Source organism: Aptenodytes patagonicus, chromosome 1 (assembly GCF_965638725.1).
Source record: "Aptenodytes patagonicus chromosome 1, bAptPat1.pri.cur, whole genome shotgun sequence".
Classification (NCBI taxonomy): Eukaryota; Metazoa; Chordata; class Aves; order Sphenisciformes; family Spheniscidae; genus Aptenodytes; species Aptenodytes patagonicus.
The window spans coordinates 180,072,984-180,091,351 of NC_134949.1; the positions used below are offsets into that span (position 1 = coordinate 180,072,984).

At 45.8% G+C, this 18,368-nt stretch overlaps 1 protein-coding gene across 1 annotated transcript; it reads right to left on the reverse strand.

Annotated features, from left to right (window-relative positions):
• Positions 1-2,998: 2,998 nt before the first annotated feature.
• CLN5 (CLN5 lysosomal BMP synthase) lies at positions 2,999-11,165 on the reverse strand. Its single transcript, XM_076362585.1, has 4 exons — positions 11,039-11,165; positions 8,853-9,018; positions 7,464-7,689; positions 2,999-4,198 (listed from the first exon to the last, which is right to left on the reverse strand). The coding sequence occupies exons 1-4, from the start codon at positions 11,149-11,151 to the stop codon at positions 3,687-3,689; spliced, it is 1,017 nt and encodes a 338-aa protein (XP_076218700.1). The 5' UTR covers positions 11,152-11,165; the 3' UTR covers positions 2,999-3,686.
• Between the last annotated feature and the right edge of the window lie 7,203 nt (positions 11,166-18,368).

Genomic DNA, 18,368 nt, shown 5'->3' on the forward strand with positions numbered 1-18,368 from the left:
TCTGCTTTTCAAGTTATTCCCTAGTCGTGGTGACTTCAAAACCAGAACCACCTCAACATCACTGACACCATCCTCAGTTACGGTACTGAAGGCAGCAGCTCTCCTAATCCAGAACATCTGTGAGCGGGAAGGCAGAAAGCATTTGTACCAGCTATTTTCATTGTGTGGTCCTTTGGGGAACTGGAGCCACATGCTGTATTTGACCTTGATGTATGACAAGCCAGGAACTGCCTTGCTTGAGAACCCTCCTGAAGTGAAGTGCGGTTTACAGCCCTGAGCAGCTCAGTGGTATGAAAGTTAAGCAGCTTTGCACAAGACTACTGTGCAGGCTTGGAAACTCTTGTATTACAGAATGATCGCATATTTTTTACTCTGAGCTGCAACACACACAAAAGCAGGGAGCAAAACCAAGCACAGTCTAAAGTGACTGATAGCTCCTGTATTCAGAGCATGAGTAATGACTCGATACATTCACTGGAGACAGGTGAAAGTAGGAGCTTATCCTTGAGCCTGGCAGTTGGACAGCCCCTGGTTCCTACCATCAGGCAAGTGCTAATACCAGCTGGTTGCGAGTGAAACATTAGGTGTGATCCTATTATTTCTGCTCCCGTGTGACTTTCAGGAGGGAGGTGTCCACCTCAAATGCTTGAGCTAAATAATAGGTGGTTTTCAGGCACAACAACAACAGGTCATCAGGTGGACAGAAGCTGTCCAATGTCACAACATTTGTTTTTTAAGTGACAAAAGTGTAATCTTTATGGATCTATTTTGGGCTTTCTCTCCAACACTTGTGCCCAAAAGGAATAAATACTGGCCTCAGAAGGAACTCATGTATGTTAAAAAAAGGGCAACTCCTACACTGATAATCAGTACCTTTAGGCTGAGGATAGAGTTCCTCTTTCTTCCAAAGAGCGAAGCAGACTTGCATGCACACATGGCCACATAAAGAGGAATCATCAAGTGATCATCAGTGTGACTTACTGCTGAATACACTCACAGATTCTGTCTCAAATAGCTGCCACTTTCCGCTTGTGCCTGGAAGGGATGCAGGGTCCTTGGAGACAAAGAACTGTCCAGTTGTCTTCACTCTTTTTTTTTTGTTGCCAGCAATTTACCATCCTCTAACTTGCAACTAATACGTGCTAGGATGTAACCATCTCTCCTTGAAGCAACTCCCTGTACCATCCAGAGTATTAGGGTTAAAGTAAAGTAAAACATGCTAAATTAAGCAGACTGTAGAGATGAAATAGGAAAAGGGAGAAGGGCTGTTATTTAGGTACAAAAAGCCCAGGATATTATAAACTTGTACTGATAGAACCATTAAGTTACCTTTGACCACAGACATGAGAAGTGATTACTTCTTTCATACAGACATCCACTATTTTTGATCAAGTTCTTCAATAATCATGAAGGTTTTACCTCTGCAACCAGTCAGCTATGTCAAGCTGTTGTATAATCTCTCTCAATATTACTGGTCTGCAAACACCCATCTTTTTGATTGTTAGGAGCTGCACAAGGTAGCTTTGATGTGTGGGATTCAGCTACTATTACCTGTGTATTTCAGGATTTGGCATTTCCAGTTCTGCGAGACTCTTCTATGCATCACAAAATACTCCCAACTATTAGGAGAAAATAATGACTTTGGTGCGTAGGCTCCCTAGGTCCCGTGTGAAGACAAGGAAGTACTGTACAGTGAACGAACAGCACTGTCAGGCTCAGCAGGGACCTCTACTCTACTGTGGGGGAGCATGACCTACCCCCACCATGGCATCTGCTTCAGGCTCTGAAAGGTCGCTCTAGCTGCATCAATGCTACAAGCTTTTTGGCAAATGCTAGAGAAGCAGCCTTTGGGGCTTCGACTGGCTTGGTGCCATGATCCTATTTCCCCTCCAGAGCTTCACACACTGGTTTTGAGGTTGAGGCTTTTTCCTGAGAAGATAAATGCAGGTTCAACAATGTTGAGGGTTTCAAAGCCATAAAACCATGCATCAACGAGAACATACCTTCTGTAGACAGGCTTGCTGCACCCCGTTATCTTCCCTAGTGCCTCCTGGATTACCTTCTTGGTGGGTAATCTAAGGGATCTGAAGCTCAGCTGGTTAAAGCAAGGACTTGTGACTTTGGCTGCTAAGAGTCAAGTCTTTCCATTTGAGGTAGAAGATGAAGTTTCACCTAAACAGTGGAACTAATTAGCAGCTTTCCCCGGCAGAACAGAGGTGCTCTCATCACCTCATTCCTCTCACAATAGCTCTCATGCTCATCCCATTACACGATAATGTAATTCAAGTAATTAATTTTAATGACTTTTTAATACAAGGTTAATTTTCTGCCATTCTTACGATTTGAATCAAATCACTGTATACTCCCCTCTTTGGCTGCAGCGGGCTGTTAACTTGGCTCAAGCCAAAGGAAACTGCAGAGTTGGATTCCTGTGTTACTAACTACCTAGCCATGATGCAATAACCACCTCTGCAGGAGTGCTACTCATTCTGCAAACGGTTTAAAAAAAAAAAGTGAGCAGTGTCCACTGGGAGATGATTATGCTGCTGCAGGTGTATTTTTTGTGCTTAGGCACCTCACTGCTCTCCAGAAAGCCGGTGTTCCCTTGGCTTTGGTCAGTTGGGCTTAAAGGGAACTATTTGCCAAGCTGCTCTAGGCCTAGCCAGGAACAGGACTCAAGGACACCACAGCTGGCACAGCACCATCCCTGCCAGTAAGAGGCTGCAAATGCTTTTTACAGGCAAATCTGTGACAAGCGCTGATTTTTAACTGTGACTTTGACACCCCACAAACTGTCATTGTGTGTATTAAGGATTCCATGCTTTTTAAAGAAACGTAAAAGGAATATAAACATGACTTCTATGAAACTGACCTAATTGAAGCCTGAAGTAGACTTTAAGACAGGTGACTGCTAGAACACTGCAGTTATGCATCAAAGTTGACATGAGAACAGACTGTTTGCCTTCTATCTACCTGTGCTAGAAAACTCGCACACAAATCTTAGGAAGAGCCATCTGTATTGTGTTTACGGTGCAGGTGAAGGAAGCAAAGTGCTGCCAAGATACCACCCATGCCATCTTCTAATAGATGCACTGCCCCTTCCCACCCCACTGAACACCTACTTCATGAACCAGAGAACAGTCCATAGGTTCCAGCTGTACAAACCAAAGAAATACGGAAACACCGATCTAAGGCACGCGTTGAGGGCATCGGGCACATTAGGCACTCAGGTTTGCTAGCTCCAACACGCGGATTAGCAGAGTCGGTCAGACCAGAAGGTCCTTGTAATGCTTGTGTCCCATCTCTGTTGGTAGCCAGGTGCTCTCTGTCACCACATAGCCACGTACGTGGAAAGCGCCCGAGACCAGCGCAGGCGGGCTGCCTCCCATTCGCCCTCTGGCACTGCAGAGTTTAGCCAAGAGGAGCCACATCAGCCTACCTTCAGGCACCAGGTGACCATGGTTACACAGAAGGTGGTCAAATCAGAGATGCTGAAGCGTTCATGAACGTATTATGCAGGTAAGAAGAAAAAAGGCATAGTCTTTCATATGGTCTAGCCAAGCCTTCCCCACACAACTTTTACAGTTAGCAGCGAAACATACGACATATTAATACTATCATGGTCGCACTCCAAAATCCTTAAGGATATTCTGGCATAAGGGCAAGCTCAGTTCTTCAGCAGGCAATTATACACCAAAGGATGTTTTGCTTCCAATAGGTAAAGGGACCTCTTCATAAATTATTTTGAGATAAGGGAACTTCATAGGTAAAAACCAGTATTCCAAGTTGTAGAAGAGGTAAAACTGATGATTCAAGATGACACGATCAATTATTTTTAAAAGATCCACAAAAAACTCTCCGACTGTCCAATGAGGTTTGAATGGATAGTAGAAGTCTCTTACAGCTGCTGCCAATGTCTTGTTTCCTTGAGGTCCAAAAATAGATGTTTCATTTCCCAAATAAATAGGTTCTCCACTGAATAAAATTATGCTGGTATAGTTTGTTTGTATCTTCTTAAATACGGCTCCTAAGTCAGCTAGCTTCTGGTACGTTCTCAGTATGAATTTAGAGCATTCGTAAGCGTCAAACCATACTATTGATTGTTTGTCGGGACTTGCTTGAACTGTCCAGGTCTCATAGTAAATGCCAGTCTCATTGTCGTATTTTACCCATTTTGCCATTTCATTAAACATGGTTCCTGTAAAAGATTAAAATAAGCATTACAGAGACAGGGTAACAAATACATGACTCAAAATATTTTCCACCTATCTCAAGGTTCGCCTCCCTTCCCTGCAAAAGTTTACCTATAGCATTACCTAGCCATACAAAGACACAAGGCTTTGGCTGGAGGGAGAAGTGATACCCCACTGAATATATTTACATTTAAGTTATTTAAACTGTAATGCCTTTTTCAGCCCCATTTCCTGCTACTATGCCAGAACATCCAAACGTCAGAGAACCATGACACTTCTCATTTTGTTTTATCCATCTAGACAAACCGGGCAGGTAACAGAATCTGCAAGAGATGCTGACAAAGTGCTCACCAGTGCAACAGGCGTTTCTGCACTTCCTCAAGTTTAAACTAAATTCAGCACTTCAGGGCAGAAGTTTTCATGTCTCCCCACAAAAGAAGCCTGTGTAACCTTAGACTGAGACACCCTGCTGTTTTAGCAGCTCCTCAGCCAGTAAAGTTGAACTAAGCCAAATGATATGAGCGGGATGTGAAGGCCAGTAAACTTAAAGACCTTGTGGATTTTTTTTTTTTTTTTTTTTTAGTTAGAATACATGTTTGGAGTGTTTTGGCGATTTCACAAGTGGAATGAGGAAGACATCTCTAACTCAGCTCATCTCTCCAGTAGCTCCTTACATGTGATGCATCTGCCTCCACAAAACACAGCCGAAGCACACGGCTAATCTTCCTTCTTTTGTTTTTTCCTGTAGTCCTAGCACTGCACCTCCACCTAGCCCTTCTCGCCCTCTCTTTCCTCAGTCACAGCACAGGGTACAACCATCTATGACTCCGATCCGTCCAGCACCTCACATTCATAGCACGGCCAAATTTTGCAGATTCTTCTTGTGCGATATGTCAGAAGACACAGTCAGACGACAGCTTGCAAGCGTGACAGTGTTCCAAGCCATGATCTCTCTTTAGCTGCAAGTGTCACTGCTGTGGGTACGGTAACTGTGCTTGGTAGCTGCTGAAAGACAGGCAAGACTGTTGCAAGCTCAGAGACTGGCAGCAGTTACCTCGCAGTTCAGGGGTGGTAGACATCAGAGAGAACTGTGTCACTAACACCGTCCTGCACACAACAACCAGCCTCTCGCATTAAGTCTGAATTCGCTGCAACGTTGCATTCGTCAAGACCAATGAAGAGCACTGCATGCCACACATCTCCCTCCAAAACAAGCTGCAAAGGTCAGATTGCTGGGGCTACTCTTCATCAGAGATTAAACACATCTCACGCTTACTTACCCCAAGGTAAGGCACATGCGCGAGTTACTACCTCCCAGTAACTAAAGCTCTGCACATTCACCTCCTAGGCTACCTCATTACAACTGTTCTTCACTCCACACTTTAAGAGCTTCTGGGCCTCACAGTAAACACTGACCGTCATTCTGTTCAGTGAAAGTGTTGGATATTTTCTTTTTTAATTGCCCATGACTTGGTTTAATAAAACAGTAAGTCTTTAAATCTGTATCAAGAACTGTACTTACTATACACTGTAGATGGGCTTGAAGCTCCCCTTTATCTTCTCTAATTCCTACCCCATTAGCTTCCTAGCGTGTATTCTGCAAGGCATGTTATCGAAAAGGATTTCTCTGTCCTAACAAAACCAAGATGGACTTAATATGTTAAGTTCTGGCCTTAACGTCTTAAATTAAATAAAAATATTACAGGTTAATGCATGGCTCCATGATAATCTGTTGGAAGATGCCTAGACAGTAAAAAAAAAAAAAAATCAGACTTTGGATATTCCTGCCCTATTTCCACAAAAGAAACGCACCCCTAAGTAACATTAACCTGGCTGACGGGCTTTAAAAGAAAACGAGATTGCTTCAGTGTGGTCTCTCACACTGCTGACAAACAGCTCCATAGGATCTCGCAAGGGCAAAGAGGGTCCAGCTGTTTCATACGTTAAAGCCCTCTCCCACAAGATGGGATGCTTTTTGCCTGCTCTCTGAAGGAAGCAAGTTCAGCTTACGATGCTGTCCATCTGTGCTTGCATCCATTCACCCTCTTCCACAGTAACTTTCAGATTCCTAGTCAAATTCAGACAATTCAAAACTCTCAGAGATGCTACCTTCCTAAAAGTTTCATGGAAACAGGAAGCGAGAGAGACGAGGAGGACCGTAACAATGCCTCCACAAGGCCCCAGCGTAACCTCACCTTTCTTAGGCATCAAATAATCTACACAGGTAGGAAGCATTACAAGTTCCACAACTGTATGAAAATATTTAACTTGGTATTCATACAAAAGAATCCAACCATATCAGGCATCAAAGACTTCAGCCATGAGCTACAAACTCACAGGAAAGCACCTCTGCTTATTTCACTGCTTAAAGAACAGCCTAGAATTTCTTAGCAGCACTGGATAGATTATCTACAGACTGAGTCCAGCAAAGCTGCTAAAGGTGGAAGCAGGTAACCATAAAGCACCACGTCACACTAGCTGTAATCTGACTCTCCGCTATGCCTTGTACACTGTGCTAACTTCGGAGAGTAAGTGGTTTTGGTCACCCAAAATGCAACTCTCCAAGTCCTCAGGGAACTTTGTTCATAAGTCATTCACTGTATTACGACAGTAATCAACCAGATTTATTTAAATGACCTTTTTATTTTAGAATTTCAGTGTTCAGTATATACCAGGAAGCTATTCTGGTGATCATCCACATATTTAGAGGTACGAATCCTGGTTTTGTTCTATGACTTATGACAGAGACCTATTACTGGGGACATTTGCACAGTTTTTATGACACATAATGAGGGAGATGGAAATAGAGATTTATATTTTTTATATTTTTGAGACTATTTCTAAAATATGCCTTATTTGTTTGCTCAGTAATGTACACATTTTCACCAGTTTTTCTCTCTCAGCAGTCATCTGCCACCTCGCAATAGAAGGCTTTGTTTTGGGGAAGCCATGTGAAAAGAGTCCATAATGGTTCTGTATAAGCTGTTTTGCTATTTTTACACTCAAGAGACTCAAGTGTTTTTGTACAGCAACACCAAATGACTCTCATTTAATAACTCTTCAGTGTGCGTTGTTCAAAAGGCAGCAGCCTCATACCGCCTTCTGTATTAAAGAAAGTGCAGAGATAGTATTTCAGTTTGAAATTAGCATCAGTGACTAACATTGCGAATAACCTACAAAACATAAATGAAAAGACACTGCTTTACATGAAAACAAGGCTGTCTCTTATATTTTATGATACTAGCACCAACCAAAGCATCTGAAATCTACCTGATATTGTGGTCACGAGAACTAAAGTTCCATTCTCCTTCCAGTGTGCATCATCTATTCCTTCATAAAAGCAGGCAGCTCCCTGGTTACACCAGAATGGTGCGTCCATGCCAGGCCGGAGATGTGGAAATGTGCAGTTCCCAAGCTGGAAGAGCTCATACCACTCCATTGTGTAGTTTTTGCCCGTCAGAGAGCTCTTGAAACCCACAGCATCATGCATAATTTTCTGGAAAAGCAAAAAAAAAAGCCCCCAAAGTCAAAATTTTAACATAAAACCAACTTCAGCTTGGCCTGTACAGAAGATAAGACGCTTGGGAGCTGTTGTGTAACAGGGTGAGAAGAGGTTCCTATAACATCTGGGACTCAGTAGCATTGATGCACAACATACTAGATTGTATCACACACATGCTTTTATCACGGAGTCCCACTGTCTCAGTGCTTGTCTATCCATCCATTGTAAATTCTGTTATTTGGAGGCAGATACTCAGTGGGAGCTCATCATCAAAACTCAAGCTTATTTTTGCATCCTTAACCTCACAGGGGTATCAAAGAAATAAAGAGCAGAACTGAGTTACCAAAAACAGATCTTAGTAATGAAAGCCACAAAAGGAATGAGATAAATATTTATTTTAAAAGCTATATAGTAAATACACAAATTCAACCTTAGTTTAACAACTAAGATTGTTAATATTTGAAGCTATTTCCATTTTTGACTCTGCATGATTGGTTTTGATGTTGCTATTTCATGTTCACCAGTATTTCTTTATTCATTAGGGATCATGCTTTGAAGCTTAATTATGCTGCTGCTATAGCTGTAAATATCACTAAAGTTGAGATTTTTTCATATTTGCATGATTCCTTGAATCAAGACTTTAATTCAATATTGATCATAACACCCAAGAAAGAACCATAAAAGCAATCAACCATGCTGACCAGCTAGCCGCGCACTCCTGACAGATACCCATGTTCCTGCAAATATGTAAGTTTTTAACAACAGAAAAGTTAAATACGCTAAACAAGCACTTCATCTGACATAAGGGGACAAATAAACGTGTTTTCCTGATGCAGTGCTAGCGCAGAAAAAAAGACACCCACAATGTAATGGTGTGTGTATACAAAACACTCCCAATACGCAGCTCCATAGGGGAACGCATTCAAACCCACGGGCAGTGCTAGTCATGCTCTTTTCTTTAGCTGAGCTAAATTCTGTAACTTTTGTTTGAAACTTACTGCTCTTTGGGTATCTTTCCTATCGATAGCCTAGCTTGTGTGCTCCAATACCCTTCCACACAAGCATATCCCAACCTTACAGCTCCCGTTCTTGACACCTGCTGTTGAATTCAGCTGAATTCGCCACTGTAACTTTGTCAAACAAAAACATCGCCTTACCAAATGTCCTAGTAGGTCCCCATATTTGAATTCCCATACTGGAGCCTGTAATCGATACACTTCAATGACATCGTCTTCTTTCATAACTGGAATAGCAGAGCCAGTGGGACAGAAGGTGTAACGAGCTTGGCAGTAAGGATCAGTTTTTGGACGGTAATCAAAGCGCCTGTGTTGAGAAAGCAAAGCACACAGAATGATAAGCACAGCTTCACAGCTGGAGTAACTGTCTCATGGCTTCCTAAGGGCCTGAGTGGGAGAGCTCAGGTGTGCAGCCACCCCCAAAGAGAGACTCTGTGATCCAGATGCTGCAACGCTTGGAGTACACAAGTTCATAAGGCTGCTGAGGTGCCCATCTGCGGAAACGGGACTTAAGACCTGCGAACGCGAGTCAAGTTGTACACAGTGCTGATAGCTAAGGAGTGGACATGATGCAGATTACAAAGGGTGACTTATACTCACAAAATCAGAGACACATAGATCCTGGGTAGAGGATGGTTTGAGATCTGCCTCATAAAGGTTCTCATAACAGTTTGTCTACACAGGGATTGACCGGTTTGCTCTGGGAAACTGTCCTATAGTAATAGCTCCCCAGATGGAGCTACTTTTACTCTAGAATATTGCCAATATCAGAAATAAATATTCTGTTCCTCTATGCTAATTTAGATAAAGAGACCTAAGAACTTATGATCGCTGTTTCCATTCATTATTCCTATTAAACCTCAAAAACTGAAGACCGGATCCAGTTACATACCACACTATATACAAACAGCAAAAAACCTTTCTGATAAGTCTTCCTTTCCCAATTTCCTTCAAATTCACTCACTGTATTTCACTTAGAACAAGGTTCCTATATTCCTGTTACCAAGACAGACTGGTGTACACAGCTTGCCCAGAGCACGACCTGAAAGTCTAACACACTCAGTTGCCCAGGGCTACCGAATGGCACAAATACCCCAGCCATGAGATGACTCAAGGACACGAGTCTTCCTGAGCCATAGTAAGGCCAGCAGCCCTGCTGAGACACCGTTGATTTTCCCTGTGGACTACTTCTCCAAGCTTGCTGGGTACTTCAGCATGTCTGCCTTTATTTTGTCTGGCGGGGGGGGGAGCACGGAGAGCAGGGAGGGGAAAGAAAAAAAAAAAAAAGAAGAAGAGAGTATGGCTGGAAAAAGAACACACAGTTAGAAAACAAAGACTTATGCCAGCCACGCATTTAAGTTCTGTTTCTAAATTGCACACTTTAAATTTTCAATTTCCCCTCCCACTGCACCTTGCATGTGACAAGATGGTAACAAGCATGTTAAGAAGCATTAAACTACCACATTTCTGAGTGTTTGTAGTTCCCATTTTGCCCATCCCGAGATCCAGCCTTGCAACTACTGAACTTGCTGGAAAACCCGAACGACTCGTCACTGCAAGATCGGCTCCTTCAGGCATCACCTGATACAAATTTAACTGCTAGGAATCATACAACAGGCTTTCAAAACTTTAGGCGTGCATTAGACAGCAGTTAAACTATAACACCTCCCTTTACAAACACCAAGCCCACACAAAATACACATGCAAGGGTAGCCCTTCTCCTGAAGAGGCTCATTTCCTCAGCATAGCCAAAGCCCTAGCTACTCGCTTCGGTAAAGTGTGATAACATGCACTCTTCCGCTTTCCCCATCAGCACCAGGCCTTCTTCTGGAGCTAGGGCAGCTCCGGAGCAGCGAACAGGATTTTATGCCATCGCATTTATCATCAGCAGAAGTATAAGGTAATGAAATAAGTCATAGCCCGACTTCCTCATCACAACTTTTTTGCTAAAACGGGAATTAAAGAAGCATCTTTAAAGCAAGGGCAGTCGTTCCCGGGAGCAGCAATCCCGCTGCTGGCAGAGCGAGCGCAGCTCTAGGCCAGGGACTGGACACCCGTTCCCCTGTACTTGTGAGCTAAACACACCAAATGTCGTATAAATGACAAACACCCGCGTGATTAAAAAGGGGAAACTACTCATGGCCTTTTTAGTCTAAAAATTAAATAAACAAACAGAAAGCTGACGGGCCGAGGAGGAGGAGGAGGAGGAGGCAGGCGGTTAGGCGCAGGCAGCCGGGCCGGCCAAGGGGGCGGCGGTGCCGGGCAGCCGCGGGGACATGCCTCTCCCCCGCTCCGGCCACCGGTCCCCCCCCCTCCGCCTCACTCACCTGTAGGGCACCGGCCACCGCCGCTGCGGGGAGCGGAGCCCCTCCGAAAAACACGGCCCCCAAGCCGCCGCCGTCAGCAGCAGGAGCAGCCGGTAGTGGCGGGCGGCGCCCATGGCGGCGCGGCCTGCCGGGCTGCGAGCCGGGTCCCGGTACTGCGGGCGGGCGGGCGGGCGGGGAAAGCGACGGGGCTGAGGGAGGCTGGGCGGGAAGGAGACCGCCCCCGCGCCCGCCCACAGGGCCCGGGGCGGCCGGCGGTGCCCGCAGAGGGCCCGGGCTGGAGGGCGTGAGGCGGGGAGGACGGCGCCGTCCTACATGCAGGAGCCTGACCAAACGCAGGGTTTTTTTTCCTCCTCTGGGGGAAAAGCAACCGTGTGCTGAACCGTCCCTTAAAAACGTCACTTGGCTGAACCACGATTTCAGTTTTCTGGAGTCCTAGACAACTATGCGTTCTTGTAATTTAGCTAAAGTATTTTTTAACAGCCGGGTATGTTGTTTCAAGCATTGCTTTGGAGCCGATTTAAAACACACATCAAATGCCCACCCTTACAACCAGAATCTACCGAGAGGGATGACTTCTGGGTCTGGACCCGGCACCATGAGGTGAGGCCTCACCAAATGGCAGAAAGGCTTTTGCTGTGATAAACGGCGTAGCCCTGAGCCTCTTCTGGCTGCCCAGAAGTCTTGTCTGAAGCCTTTCAGGGCTTCGAGCTAAGTTCGTATACCCGTCACCCATTTCAGAACACTTATTCAGGTTGTAGCAACTTCCATGACGGGGATTATATAGCAGTTTATTCTCTCATTTTTACGACGATAGCAAGACCTGTCTTTAAGATGAACTCTGGCTAAGAGAAACGGTGAGGACAGGTTTGCCAGCAGCATCCCTGCAGTAAACATGGCTTTTTCCAGCTCTGTGGAGTTCAGAACCGGCTATGCTGGCATCAGAGTCCAGGTGGCTAAGTTTGGTAGTTGGCATCAGCAGTGAAAGCACTGGGTAAATAACTGTGCTGTGGACTTTTGACTATCAGGAGCCGGAGAAATATCCCTGCTCATTGCATATGAGCCCCTAAAGAACAATCGGTTCTCTAGTCAGCACTATGCTAGGCTATATTCAAACAAAATTGGAGGTGGAAACCCCTGCATCCTACATAAAAAATGCAGGATAGGCTGCTGAGTATCAGTTTCGGTAATGCTGGAGGTACTAAAAGTGTTCAGAAAACCCTAAGATGGCACAGCTATTAAAATCTTTAATTTCAGCAACATTTCTGTATCTCACTTCATTGCTGCCTGATTCTATACTGCTTATCTTTAAAATCCATGCCATTCAGCACTATGCATTAATTTCATGCATGTATACATAATCTATACATACCTATATTTCTGTATTTCATTTTAATCTCATGCATGTTATTTGTGTCTGCTTTAAAGTAAAGCTCTGGTTTTGTTCTTTATAAAATAAAGTGTGCTATTACTCATGTGTTTCCTAGCTTGAGTGTAGTACAAGACGCCAGCTTTTTCATCTGTTCAAAAAGGTATGTGTTTGTGTGGAATATAGCCGTAATTCCTAGTTTTACAGATTTTGATGTGTAACTCTAGAAGTGCTTTATGAAATAAGGGAAGCATAATTTATCCTTTCTATGAAACCGGGATGCAGGGAAGTGAAATGACATGGCCGCACCTCGAATCCTGTGTTCAGTTTTGGGCCCCTCACTCCAAGAAGGACGTTGAGGTGCTGGAGCGTGTCCAGAGAAGGGCAACGAGGCTGGTGAGGGGTCTGGAGAACAAGTCTTATGAGGAGCGGCTGAGGGAACTGGGGTTGTTTAGCCTGAAGAGGAGGAGGCTGAGGGGAGACCTCATCGCTCTCTACAACTACCTGAAAGGAGGTTGTAGCGAGGTGGGTGTTGGTCTCTTCTCCCAAGTAACAAGCGATAGGACGAGAGGAAATGGCCTCAAGTTGCGCCAGGGGAGGTTTAGACTGCACATGAGGAAAAATGTCTTTACTGAAAGAGTGGTTAAACATTGGAACAGGCTGCCCAGGGAAGTGGTTGAGTCACCGTCCCCGGAAATATTTAAAAGACGTGTAGATGAGGCGCTTAGGGACATGGTTTAGTGGGCATGGTGGTGTTGGGTCGACAGTTGGACTCGATGATCTTAGAGGTCTTTTCCAACCTTAATGATTCTATGACATAATGAAGGTGCCATAACTGCTCGTTAGCCAAACTAGAAATACAGCATGAACTGGTTATTAGTCCTGGCTCAGCATATGTTTGCAGTTTGGACTATTAAGTCTCCATTCAGGCACTGCTGTGGTTGCTGAAGGTGTTGGGTCAAATGACTAAGATGGCAAAGCTATTGATTTTTTTTTTCATTTTAGTAGCATTTTTGTATCTCACTTCATTGCATCCCACAGGAAACTTTTGCAGCACAGTACTCTGTTTTTTCCTCTCATACAGTTATGTCATGAACCATATTTTAACATAGAAAATAAATGACTAATACATTTGTGAATGAATATACTTGAGCTGAAAAGCTCACGTCAGCAATTTCTGAGCCAGCAACTGTCTCGTTTCTTATCCAGAAACATGTCGAAGTGCCCTTTGTAAACCCACAGAGATGATCTGCGTCTTTGTCCACTAGCAGGCTTAGAGGACAGATTGAGACTGACTACAAAGATCAACCTCTGGAGTTGACAGGATTCCTAAATTTTTCTCATTTCCCAGAGTATTTTCTTTTGATTAGTGAAAACCGAACATTTTCCTGAAACAATGAAGAAGACTCTCGGTGATTTCCCATTATAAAACAATACCTTCTCCATCTCTGCCCTTGAAAGCGACAGGATGGAAGGAGCAGAGGAGAAAGGGGAAAACAAACCCTGCTGCTGCAGCCAAAAGATGCAGTTTTGAACAGCTAGTTTGGTTTTGAACATCTACGTGAGTCATCACACTGTAATAGTCACAGCAAAGAGGCTGTTGAACCTGAACTAACAGCTCCTAGCTCATGAAAATGGGCTTCTCTGGATGGTGCTTACACCCTCAGCTGCACATCTGCCAGCCTATATACTGGCAATATACCATTCAGTAAGAAAGGTACGGTTATATATATGGATTGCAATAGACAAAACTACACAGCTGGCAGTTTTACTGCTCGCAGTTTTTTTATATACTTACACTGGCATATGCTAGCTGTTGAGTCAGCTGGATGCACACTGAGAAATACAAACATCACCTGAAGTCATATTGAAGCCAGTCTGAAAGACAGAAGTTCATCAGTCTGAGGTCCATCCTCCCCACCTTTTTGAGGGGTATGAAAGAAATCTTGAGAAAAGGAGCCAGATACAGGACTCCTCTGCACCTATACTCTGCTATGTAGCCTGAGATGCAACCTGAACTGTGAGGTGGGGTGGGAGAAAGCCATGTCTTTTTCTATGGGAAAGGAGAATGGCTGGGCTTTGTGACTGTGTTAACGTAGGGCTAAGGGTTCCCCTCAAGTCCTCCTGAACCCTGAGAGCTAGGATGAGGGCTGTGCTCAGGACAGACGTGCAGTTCAGTGAGCATTTGGGACTGCAGAGCAGCCCCTGCTTTGCCTGGCAGCTTAAGGGGCAGGTGAGGGAAATGATTTAATTCCAAGCTGGAATTCCAGAGGGGCTCTGCTGAAGGCTGAGAGATAGAATAAGAGCTGGGATAAGGATGCAGATGAAGTTCATCACGAGTTTTGAGCTGAGAGGGACTCTCTGGGATCTGCTGCAGAGTAGGGGTAAGTGAACTGATGAGTCAACTGGATGCAGTCTGTGAAATACAAAGAGCTACCCAAGTCAAATTCAAGCTAATCTGAGAATCTGTCATTAGGCAACTAAGGCCCTTCAGAGCAGGATTTCCACTAGAGAAAACATCTTTCTCAAATCCTGAGCAGTAAGAAAAGGGTTGGGGTCCAGGACAGAGATGTAATTCAACGAGTACTGACGTACTGAAGGGCACAGTACGTCAAGGCGCAGGGCGTGCTTGTCCCCTTCAGGTTGTGTAGCTGGTTGCTCAAGGTCTGATAAGAACTGTTGCGAAGAAAGCCAGAAACTGCTCCTGCCTAGGCTCTCCCAAACAGCTCTGGTGGAACACCTCAGCAGGGCCTCCCTGCTCCTTTCCTGGGGAGCTGCCTTTAAGCTGAGGCTCTTGACTCTCACCTGAGCTACACTGCAGCCATGCCTGGGCCCAGCCCTGTTGATGCAGACCCTGGCGCATGCATGTCTCCCCAGCTTGACCTTGGATCTACCTCATCACCATGGACTTGCCTAGTGATCGTACTCTTGGTGGAACCTCACTGCCATCACCAGAGCTGCCCTGCTCACCTTGCTCGGGGGGTTGGGACTGGGCCAGGCTGGTGAGGCACCTGCCTCCACTTGCCCTGTTATCGTGCTCGGCTCCCCCTGGGGAGCAGCCAGCCCTCGCTGTGCCCTGGCACCCTAACTCTGATGCTGCCACGTAGCAGAGCAGTGAATCCTCTTCTCCACTTCAAATACATGTTTATCTGAAGTCAGGTAACAACTTTTGTCATTTATGCTAGCTCTAGGGGTGTCAGCGAGCAGCAGGAGTAGGGCTGCTTTTCACAGGAGGATGAGCCAGGAGCAGAGGTGACCATGGTGCAGGCAAGGGCAGTGACTTCAATGACCACGGTGCAGTCCTGAAGTTTCTGAATGGGAACAGGTATGTAGTAGTGGCTGGATCCACCAACAACCCCAGACACAGCAAGGTAGAGTCAAGCCCAGGGTCCAGCCAAGAGACAGGACGGACTACCTATAATATGTGTCCAAGGTCCATCCAGGAGGCAGGACTGAAGATGAGGCTACCTGTAGCAGAGGTCCACAGTCTGTGCAGGAAGACCAGCCTGTATGTCAGGACAACAGGAGACAGGACTAGACATGCATAGCTCAGGTCATGTCTGGATGTCCAGGCCTAAGTTTACATGGAGCCCATGAGTCAGTGGCCAGAGGGTGTGTGGGTGGAGGCCCCAGCTGAGGCTGGCCAAGGTAATTAAGGGCTATTAATGCACTCAGGGCCCTGACAGCAGCTTCTCCTCCCATCAAGGTGAGTCCTCACACCTTACGAAGATCTGGCTTCAGAGGTGTACTGCTTGTGAAGTGCTTTTGTTGCTATTTGCAACAAAACAATGCTATTTGCTATTTTCTGTTGTGGACTCAGGCCAGAGAAGAGTCATCATGTGCAGTTTCAGGGTGATGCAGAGCCAGGGCAGGAATATGTCATGAGCTGGGATGAAAACATGGACCTAAGACAGACACAGAGGGCCATGACAAGGTCACAGAACTGGGGTAGGGACATGGCATGAGCAAGTTGGAGTTAGATGATGGCACAGAGCCAGGGCAGTTACCACATCCCAGTCAAGTCCAAGATCCATCCAGGAAAAAGGGTTACCTAAAATGGGAGTCTGAGGTCCACCCAAGAGACAGGACCAGAAACAAGACTGGAGATGAGGCTACCGACAATTCAGGTCCAGGGTTCATCCAGGAAGACTAGTCAGTAAGTCAGGACAGAAAGGAGCAGAGAATTCCAGCTCTGAAGGCGCTCAGTTCTCTAGCTCCAATGTTAACCCTGGCCCTAACACACAGGAGAGTTTGGGAATCTGCTCTATCTCCAAACATGCATTGAACTTAAACTCCATCCAGACAGCAGCCTCTTCATAGCTCTCAGGCATGAAGAGACTCTCAGTTCCCCTATCCCCAAACTTAACCAACCTTTCCGTTCTCCTGCAGCTGAGCCCAGGGAGTCCTGTGCCAGTAAGCGCTCCACTCTCACCAAACATGTTTTGTATTTCTCTGGGTTGAGATGCATCCACTGGAATTTCCCTGGGGTCCTACTCAGCCTGGAGAGTAAGGTGAGGTCTTGGTGCTGTACAGAGCTCTAACTCCACAAGTGTTTTGAGCTGAGAGGGATCTTCCAGCGTATGGTTGTGGATTAGGTGGTCAGGCAATCGAGTGCTTTCCAAGCTGGAGTTGCACTGCAGTCCTGTTCAATCCTGAGAGGCAGAGTGTGGGCTGTGGTGGAAACAGAGCTGTAGCCCTGCATTTATTTGGAGCAAAGCATTACCCAGCAGATAGCAGTCTGCCCTTATGCAGGGAGTTTCCCTATCTTGGCCCTTTCCTGTTCAAGAATCTCCCTATCCATCATCCCACACAGACTCCTGACCTCGCAGTATACAGCTAAATGCATTTTGCTACAGAGACTTTGCTTTCATATGCCATTTTTGCTCTTCCCAGGCTATGCACTGTTGTGTCCCCTGCAGAACTCCTGTACTCCAAATTTTTGGAAGACACTCTCATTTTCCTACAAGATCATCCCTCTGGTCCAGTAAAAATGTAGATTTTCATTATTAAGCCCAAGTTTCTTATTATTGTAAGAGAAGGAGCTGATGAAAAATGGACTAAAGAGCTAAAAGACCTTGCTAAAATTAAGTACATCTGGTCTCCAGTGTAGCGTTTGTGTGCTGAGTTGTAAGGAGGAGACTAGGGATGAACTTCTGCCTTGGCCCAAGGAAGCCCTTTGGTTCCCTAGGGCGATGCCTTAATGACTAAGCTGGGAGTAGGTGCAAGAAGGTAGGTTTGGTTTTCCAAAGAAACTCCTTGGTTTTCCTGGTAAAACGGAGCCACTCCCTAGAGCACAATACAAGGTTAAGGGAGCCAAAAGGGGTACGTGGGTCTGACGAGTATCACTGAAACAAACAGCATCGGGTCCCAGCAGTACTGCTGGCCTCTACCCAAATTCCACTTTTTTTGGCTTTCAAAGCAGTATATTCATTACACCATTACAGTCCTATGGGTAAAACAAAAAACCAACCTCACACGTACACTGCTGAGCCTTTGTAGGGGCCTACTGGAAGCAGAGCAACTTTCAGGCAAGCTACAGGAATGCAGACGGGTAACAGCATTGCAGGGGTCAGCGAGCAGCACCTTCTCTGCGTTACTGCTCCGCTGCGGTAAGCAGGCCAGAACAGAAATGAGACCTAAAAGACGGCCGAGCCCGTTCTGTTTAAAGCTAAAGGAGCATCCAGTTGTGGTTTTTTTCCAGACTTCCCCCTGACGTTTAAAACTCATCCCCGCCTACACTTTGTAGGCAGGAGGGAGAGCACCTAGTGTGCTAGGTGCCTGCAAGGAATTGCGCACGGCGTGCCAGACCCCCGGGGCAGGCTCAGCCCCCGGGGTGCCGGCTGTGGGGGACCGGGGAGCGCAAGCCCGGCGAGCCCCCCGGCTGCGGGCGGCTGCACGACGGAGGCCGCGCCGGCGCACAACAGCGCAGGCGCAGCAGGAGGAGGCGGCAGAGGAGGGAGGGTG